This window comes from Salmo salar, chromosome 11 (assembly GCF_965601325.2).
Source record: "Salmo salar chromosome 11, fSalSal1, whole genome shotgun sequence".
Lineage (NCBI taxonomy): Eukaryota > Metazoa > Chordata > Actinopteri > Salmoniformes > Salmonidae > Salmo > Salmo salar.
Genome location: NC_138301.1, coordinates 90,456,047 through 90,465,655, shown reverse-complemented (window position 1 = coordinate 90,465,655; position 9,609 = coordinate 90,456,047). Strand labels below are relative to the sequence as shown.

Genomic DNA, 9,609 nt, shown 5'->3' with positions numbered 1-9,609 from the left:
CAAAACAAGCTCAGGTCCAAAGTCAACAGACAGGTGATGCTGTACACACATGTTTCTGAGGAACATACTGTAGTTAGTGTGGGGTTTCACACTGACACTGCCTGGCATCTCAGTCGTGTTACAGCCACAAATAACACATTCTCGCTGTTGTGACCGTTTCAAGGTTCCACCTTGGTTAGGGGTTTGACTAGGCATAATGAGTTGATGTAGGTGTTAGATTTTGCCATATTTGTACAATACTGTGTCAATATTTGAAGAAAATAAGAAAAAAAACGATCCGAATATTTATTGTGAAATATTTGCCAACATGAAAAGGGTTAAAAGATTCCAACATTACTTGTAGGAAAATAAAAATAGGAAAAAAAAGTTTTACAAATATATATACACAGTGAACAAAACATTAAGAACACCTTAATATTGAGTTGCACCCTCCCCCAGTTCTTGACACAAACCGGTGAGCCTGGCACCTACTACCATACCCTGTTCAAAGGCACTTCAATCATGCCCATACACCCTCTGAATGGCACACATACACAATCTATGTCTCAAGGCTTAAAAATCCTTTAACTGTCTCCTCTTCATCTACACTGATTTAACAAGTGACATCAAAAAGGGACCATAGCTTTCACCTGAATTCACCTGGTCAGTAATTTTTTATGTTTTGTACACTCAGTGTATATAAAAACATTCACATTTTCATAATAAAACTTTTATTTTACATTTTGTTTGTAGATACTGTAATTGTTCCTCCTCAAAACAGTATGGCTCACAATTCTCAACACCCACAAAATGTACCTTTGCTGTCTAGGTGGTAAACTTGTATAGTTTTGTGACAGTTATTAAACTTTAAAAAGTATTTATTTCAATGCTACTTTATGTTCAAAACAAATCCCAGAAATGAAGGCACAAAAATACTTAATTTTGGATAATAACTTTTTACTCCAGTGCATAATAAATTGTTAGCAATCTTCAAAGGATAAAAACACAGAATATTAAAAGACAATTCATATTCTGTAGTATTTCAAAAGTGCTACAGTGTCCTTTGAACTGTGTCTTATAACTGAAACAGTACTCTATATACATGTATATTTGTTATGTGTCAGGGCATGTCTCTATGCAATATTGTATGTACAGTAATGCGTGCTTTTCCAATCATCCAACGTCAACATTGACATGTTATATCTTTTGCCCAGAGTGCATCATGTTTTCTGTTAATTAGCAGGATTGTGGGCTTGTTGTTGCATTCTGTTCACGAGGAGCTTGAGATGAGCCGCTTCAACTTCATGAACTCCTCAGGTGTCAGTGGTATCAGAGAGGAAGATGAGGGGTCTGCCATCAAAGCCATCCTAGAGTTTTCCACCATTCCCTGGGATGTGTCTGGACTACAGGCTAGGGATGTGGGGCCTACATCATCCTGCTCCAGAGCCTGACTGCTGGGGTGGATCTTCAAGGGGATTGGCTGGGCTCTGTCCTGTAGATCATGGGGGTGCATGGGATTTGGGTGGTAGGGCCTCCTGGTGTTCTCCTGTTTCTCCCAGGGGTACAAGTACCCGCTGGCCGGGTTACATAGGATGCTCCCTGACAGCTGAGCCTTGTAGCTGGAGATCTGGTAGGGCACCATGGGGTGGCGGTGACTGGAAGTAGGGGATGTGGTGGTGGGGCTAGGCAGGTTCCTGTACCTCTCCAGACTCCTCTCCCTCAGATACCCAGAGCTCCTGTCCTGGTCTCTGTGAGGGCTGTGAAAGACCTGGTCAGCATGGTTCGCAATGGTGGGGGAGATGTCTGTTCTGGTCTGTGTCCTCTCCCTTGGCTCTGGTGGTGTTGGACCCTGCAGGGATGGAGCTCCAGGCCGGGAACTAGCAGGCCCACACAGCAGGCCTCCTTTTATCCAGTCTTGGAGAAGCGCCAGCGGGATTTGGATCTCCATCCTTCCCCCTGTCTCTCTGGGGGGACTGGGCAGAGCGCAGCTGAGATTGAGAGGCCCCGGACTGTGCTTGGGGCTTTCTCCCCTACTCTCCCCCCTGGGCCAATCTGGGTATTCTCTCTTCAGGGGTCTAGGGACGTGGACCATGGAGGGGGCGCTGGCCTTGCGACTCTGCAGTGGACAGGGGACAGGGGACTCCGTCTTCATGCCTGGGCTGGAGGCTGGAGTCGGGCTGCGGGAGGAACCGCCAGAGGAGGAAGTGAGGTCGATGACATAGCCATCTCTGGTTGCCAAGGGGTAGAGGTAGGATCTCTCGGGGGGTGACGTCCCCTCCGGCATCTCACAGCCCTCATCTTTAGCCATCTCCTTGGTGGGGTAAAGTGGTGAGGGCGTATTCAAGAACTTTGGGGATTTGTTGGAGGGAGGAGGGGCAAAGGACGAAGCAGGCTGACCACCTGACTCTAGACAAGCTTTCTTGCAACTGAGGTTGAGTGGCTCATTCCAGTCTGAGGAGCACTTGTACCGGTTGGCCAGGAGGCGCAAGCGCTCCAGAGGCTGCTTGGCCCTTTCTGTCTGCCCTTGAGGGGAGGGGAGATATGGGGGTTGGGGTCTGGGGTGGCTGCCGGGGGTCAGAGGTGGGTGGACATAGGGGGGCAGAGCGGGGTGGCCAGGGTGGTGATAGTTTGGATGGTAGTGTGCAGGCATAGGGATGATCCTCACTCTGGAGTCTGTCAGGAAATGATGGGGGTTCTGAGAGGAGAAAATACCAATAATGAGTCAGTCAATGGATTTAAATGTGTGTGTATGTGTGTGCGCATGGGTGTCTTTTTTCTCACTAATTGCTTTTGACTAATCAAATCAGCTCTGAAAAAGATCTAATGTGAAAAAATCTGATGTGATTAGTCAAAAGAACAATTAGTGGGGGAAAAAAATCTGAATTGGGCTGCATCTTTGCATCTCTGCATCTTTGTCTCTTTGTATTCATCTGTCTGCGGGCACTTGTCAGTGTGTGTGCGTACATGCTTATGTATGTGTGCATGTGTGTATGTTTGCTTGTTAGTGTACCTGTTGCTGGGAGGTCTGGAAAGCGCCATATGTCATGCTACGTTTGGCTGTCCTGGGGCACTCTTCCTCCTCACCGAGACTACTGTAATGTAAACGCTTCTGCTGGTGCCGTGGCAGGACCTCCATGTAGTTTTCTCCTCTTACATGACACTCATATGCCAGAAGCAGCCTACGGCAACACAAAGGCCATTTTTGAAACTGCACCATTTAAAACATACCCCGCGCACACATCACTGACTTCACACTTATACTGTATATTCAAGATATCTGTGTCAAAGACATGCAAGCACACAGCCATATGCACAACCGCACACATACACGCACAGACACGCATGCATATAAGATGTATGATACGTTTTCTTTGACATACTTCTCATAGTGTCTACGGGTGCAGGTGGCTGCGCTGGTGCTTCTGGGGTTTCCTCCCAGGATGTTGTAAACTTGCTTCCACAGCTGCTGGGTTGTTACCTTGTAGAAATTCAGCTTCATTTGAACATTGTGTCGTTGTGTACGTGTAACAAAAACATGCATGTGATGTGGCCCCCATTACAATAGTTCTAAAACTGGTGAGAGGGTGATGAGGAAAGTTTCCTTTAAATACAACTTTACAGGATGTTCGGTTAACTCTGGGGTTTGACTTGGAATATGAATTCCTCACACCTATTTTTATGGAAAAACTGAAACCTAATACGTGTTGGAAATGATTGATATTATTTTACCTGGAGGTAGCCGCCCAAGCTTTTCACAGTCTTATACATCATGAACAGATCGACTAGAAACATAAAACATATATACAGAATATCAGCTATACATTGTATGAGAGATGTCAACAATTACTGTGTGTGAGTGCATGCACTGTGTGTGTGTGTGTGCACCTATGTTTCTCTGCGTACAGTACACTCACTCTGTTTGAAGCCCAGGTGTGGTATTCTCTCTATGGGTGTATCTCTCTTCTTCATGTACAGATAGAGGTCTTTGAGGAAGGTCTCCTCTCCCATCTCTTTCTCCTGTTCTGAGGGTCTCTCCTCCTCCGCATGGGCCATGATGTCTGCCTGTGAACACACACGATGCAACCACACAATTACCACAACGTTTACACAACATCCTGAAGAAGACAACAGCATCATGTTGTTCATGCATTTCTGATGTTCATAATTAACATTTTTCATAATAGCCAAACAGTATTTTACAATCATTTATCACACATACACAGGTGAGTCCCCTAGCGAGATATTTAAAGCACGTTTTCTGCAGTTCCACACATTTTGCCATGGGGTTTACAAGTTTAGATAACTGGCTAGACTAAATTATCAATCTAAAAATTGTTAGCTGACATGGCTATTCAAGTGATTGTTAGTGACTGACAAAACAAGAGACAAACTGCTGACGGACAACCAAATTCTACTATTCTAACCCGCAACAGTAAGTTGAAACCCCGACTGAATTCCTTTGGGTCAGGGAGCGACCGCTCATGTCGCTTATGCCCGGATCCGGCTGTACACATACTGTACACAACATATTTACAATGCACATAAAACATATTTGACCGTGGCTTGACTGCAAATCAAACAATGAGTGTGACTGATGAACGGACAAATAAAGCGACATGTTTGACTACTGTATGCATTTCAACCGGTCTTTAAGGGCCCACAGTCTCTTGATTGACTGCCAATCGGTGTTCCCAAATATAACTAATTGATGATGATGACTAAGGTTGTTTGACTGATCACTCAACCATGTGTGTCCCTGGCACAGTGGTACCAGTGTCAACACCCAGGCTGTCACAATCGGCAAACATTGCCACTGAGCTGACTGTGGTCACGGCATAGATCAGAGGCTTGATCAATGCAGTCACTGTTTCCTATACTTTGAACTGTTGTGTATTGTTTTATATTGGAGAGGACAGACCAATCATAGACTAGGGCTGCATTCAGTGAGGTGAAGCGTTCACAACATTGCAGATAGAAATCCAACAAATAAACCCAATATTATTCCCTATTTTGCTTACTGGTAAATCATGTTATACACAATACTTTTCTATCTAAATGTTGTGTAACTTTTCACCCTCCTGAAAAGACCCCTGAATAAGTGCCAGATGTGCCCTGCCGAGCTAGGAGAGTGGAGAAGAGTCAGAGACGGAATATGGCACAGTCTCACACTTGGTCCTGTGAGACGTGTACATATCTTTGGGCTAATTTATTGCTCAACATGTCATTGAGATCCAATATATAGTATAGAATATATATTTTAAATATGTGTGTCATGTTTCTGTCATGTTTTTCATATGCTGTTTCAGGCGTTGATGAATCTACTATAAATCTCTGAGAAATCTGTCTTGTATAAAAGTAAAAAATATTGTGCTTGTTTTATTATTTCATTAAAGATTCTGTTATTATCTATGCATAGTCACTTTAATAACTCAACCTATATGTACATATTTCCTCAATTACCTCGACTAACCGGTGCCCCCGCACATTGACTCTGTTCCGGTACCCACTGTAGCGTTTCACCTGTAGTATTCGGCGTATGTGACAAATAACATTTGATTTTATTTGATGATGGATATTTCAATTTCACTCTGAGTTCATGAATACAACCACAAACCGCAATTTGTTTCTGAGACACCACACAGTTTGAGAGCAATCTGGAGTGACGCCATCACTCCATGTGTGTTGACATACCAATGGCTGGTTGAGCTATGGATTGCGAATTGAATGAAATAATATAAATATGAATTTCATATTACAGAACAAAAAAATCAAATAGTATCAGCCTAGAGGATACATGCCATTGGCTACACATTTCTGTTACAGAAGTTAGGTTGATTGTGGCACCAGCTACTTCAGTAGTAGTCTCCTTAGGCAGATGGGTTGTCTCCCACAATGTGAACAATCTTCCAGCATACGTTGTTCTGTTACACAGTGCCGCTGCCCTAGGTCTGGGTTTTCCAAAACTACTTCAATAGCTACAAGAAATTCAATGCGAAGACGTGAACCACATTTGACCACATTATTTAAAAACTTGTAAAGAAAAAAACACTATTATCCTATTCATGATTGGAATTGGCTTTCAATAGGGAAAATAGTTTCTTCCACTTTGGGCATTTTTTCCAATTAAATTCCATATCCCCTTTTTGTATTGAATAATTGTATGACATTTAATGGAAATTTGACCCTAAATCACACAAGAATATGGAGATACCGTCAGTACCAAGAGTATTATCAGTAGCTCCAACATTTGACCACATCAATGCCTCCTCTCAGCTATGAAGACTTAGGAATTGGGAAGAAACCAAGATGATATCAGAACCACCAACCAAGCTGTATGAGAGTAACACTAGAGCATTTAGTGGTGGTGCTCACCTGTGATTTCAGAGACAGAATAGAGGTGGCTAGGTCTCAGTCCTCCACACCAGGCTGCAGCGCATCCACAGGCTCTATAGATCAGTGTTTTAGATCTGCAGATTGGTAGCTTCAATACAGTCTCCACTCCTGTCTCTGTAGTCTTCTCCCGTTTTCCACAGTATTGTCACCTCTCCCTGTCACACATACATACTAACACACACCTGTCCTGTGCCTCTGAATGACACCAAGGTCCAACGCTCTTGGGGAGGTGAATTCCCAAAGTTCTTCCTGCTATGTGTTGGAAGTCAGACCAGTCCAACCTGTTCATGGTAGCTTGCCAAAGGCTTGGCATCAGAATAGTCCACAGAATTAGGTAGAAAGTGTAAAAAAAAAATTGCTGAGAGAAAGGTATTTTGTTCACCATTGGTGGTGATGACACCCATTCACTCATGCATAATTATTATTGGTTTTTTCGTCAATGCCTTTTTCCTGTGTTGATGATGCTTACGTTAGTAGATGGTGAGATGTAAACAAACTTTAGGCAAGTATGTGGCCCTTTGCTCAGTAGAAACCAGAACTAACATCAAATCAAATCGACGTTTATTTGTCACGTGCGCCGAATACAACAGGTGTAGACCTTACTGTGAAATGCTTACTTACAAGCCCTAACCAACAGTGCAATTTTTAAGTAAAAAATGGGTTTTAGGTGAACAATAGATAAGTAAGGAAATAAAAAACAACAGTAAAAAGACAGTGAATAATTGTTTTTACATTTTTTTTATTTCACCTTTATTTAAACAGGTAGGCCAGCTGAGAACAAGTTCTCATTTACAACTGCGACCTGGACAAGATAAAGCAAAGCAGTGCGACAAAAACAACAACACAGAGTTACACATAAACAAACGTACAGTCAACAACACAATAGAAAAATCAATATACAGTGTGTGCAAATGTAGAAGAGTAGGGAACTAAGGCAATAAATAGGCCATGGAGGCGAAATAATTAAAATTTTGCATTAACACTGGAGTGATAGATGTGCAGATGATGACGTGCAAGTAGAGATACTGTGGTGCAAGAGAGTAAGAAGATAAGTAACAATATGGGTTGAGGTAGTTGGGTGTGCTATATACAGATGGGCTGTGTACAGGTGCAGTGATCGGTAAGCTGCTCTGACAGCTGATGCTTAAAGTTAGAGAGGGAGATAATAGTCTCCAGCCTCAGTGATTTTTGTAATTTGTTCCAGTAATTGGCAGCAGAGAACTGGAAGGAAAGGCGGCCAAAGGAAGTGTTGGCTTTGGGGGTGACCAGTGAAACATACCTGCTGGAGCGCGTGCTATGGGTGGGTGTTGCTATGGTGACCAGTGAGCTGAGATAAGGCGGGGCTTTACCTAGCATAAACTTATAGATGACCTGGAGGCAGTGGGTTTGGCGACGAATATGTAGTGAGGGCCAGCCAACGAGAGCATACAGGCGGGAGGGTGCGGGCAGCAATCAGTTGAAGAGCATTACTTGCATTTAAAAGCAGTTGGAGGCCTCGGAAGGAGTTTTGTATGGCATTGAAGCTCGTTTGGAGGTTTGTTAGCACAAGGTCCAAAGAAGGGCCAGATGTATACAGAATGGTGTCGTCTGCATAGAGGTGGATCAGAGAATCACCAGCAGCAAAAGCAACATCATTGATATATACAGAGAAAAGAGTCGGCCCGAGAATTGAACCCTGTGGCACCCCCATAGAGACTGCCAGAGGTCCGGACAACAGGCCCTCCGATTTGACACACTGAACTCTATCTGAGAAGTAGTTGGTGAACCAGGCGAGGCAGTAATTTGAGAAGCCAAGGCTATTGAGTCTGCCGATAAGAATGCGATGATTGAGAGAATCAAAAGCCTTGGCCAGGTTGATGAAGACTGCTGGACAGTACTGTCTTTTTTTGATGGTTGTTATGATATCGTTTAGGAAACTTGAGCATGGCTGTGGTGCACCCATGACCAGCTCGGAAACCAGATTGCATAGTGGAGAAGGTACGGTGGGATTCAAAATGGTCGGTAATCTGTTTGTTAAAACTTCATAAGCCTAGGGGTCCCACTAGCGGGACAACTTCCAGTGAATCTGGAGGGCGCGCAATTCAAATAAATAATCATAAATATTATGGATATTAAACATTTAGGTACATACAACTGTCTTATATTTACAGTAGCTATTACAGCGAAAGCATGCCATGCGATGGTTTGAGGACAGCGCCCCACATCAAAATATTTTTCCACCGGCACAGGTTTCATAAATTCACAAATAACGATTAAATATTCACTTACTTTTTGAAAATCTTCCTCTGATTTGTCATCCAAAGGGTCCCAGCTTTAACATGTAGTGTCATTTTGTTAGATAAAATCCTTCTTTATATCCCAAAAAGTCTGTTTAGTTGGCGCCGTCGGTTTGAGTAATCCACTCGTTCAACATGCAAAGAAAGGAGTCTGAAAATCTACCCCTAAACTTTGTTTCAACAAGTCAAACTAAATTTCTATTTATTCCTCAGATACTCTAAAATGTAATCAAACTATAATATTTCTTACGGAAAGAAGTATGTTCAATAGGAAACTGATTTTAGCAGGTGCGTCTTGTCTTCTCGGTTCGCACAAACACGGATTTCCAAGACTGTGTCCCTGGACTAAAACTGTTATTTTTTTATTCGTTATTCAAGTTTCAAGCCAGAAACCTTGAACATAGACTGCCGACAACAAGTGGAAGCCATAGGAATTGCATCCTGGGAGGTAGAATTGAGTATGCCCTTATACTGGCCATTGGAAGAGCATGGTTTCTCAACAACAACAAAAAATCTGGTTGGTTTTTCTTTGGATTTTCTCCTACCATATCTATTGTGTTATACTCTCCTACATTATTTTTTAACATTTCTACAACCTTCAAAGTGTTTTCTTTCCAATGGTAATAATTATATGCATATCCTGGCTTCAGGGCCTGAGTAACAGGTAGTTTACTTTGGGCACGTCATTCAGACAGGAAGTGGCAAAAAAGGGGCCTTCGAAAATTTGCATAATGTTGTCTGGATGTTGTCTGAAAGTTGTCTTAAAGTTGTTTAGTATTGTTTATATTTTGATTGTTAAAACACAAACCTCCATCTTAAAACAAACCATATGTCAAATGGATTATTTATTTTACGGTCCTATACGTTTTACAGGAGCCCAGCCCATATGTGATTACAAGAAATTGGTACATAGGCTACAGTCCGTATATTGCAACATCTAACACAATCACAGTTTATAGTT

At 42.6% G+C, this 9,609-nt stretch overlaps 1 protein-coding gene across 1 annotated transcript; it reads right to left on the bottom strand.

Moving 5' to 3' along the window:
- Nucleotides 1-271: 271 nt before the first annotated feature.
- Nucleotides 272-6,611, bottom strand: LOC106563137 (uncharacterized). Its single transcript, XM_014128389.3, has 6 exons — nucleotides 6,352-6,611; nucleotides 3,894-4,041; nucleotides 3,709-3,761; nucleotides 3,360-3,457; nucleotides 2,990-3,158; nucleotides 272-2,674 (listed from the first exon to the last, which is right to left on the bottom strand). The coding sequence occupies exons 2-6, from the start codon at nucleotides 4,030-4,032 to the stop codon at nucleotides 1,250-1,252; spliced, it is 1,884 nt and encodes a 627-aa protein (XP_013983864.2). The 5' UTR covers nucleotides 4,033-4,041; nucleotides 6,352-6,611; the 3' UTR covers nucleotides 272-1,249.
- Nucleotides 6,612-9,609: the final 2,998 nt, after the last annotated feature.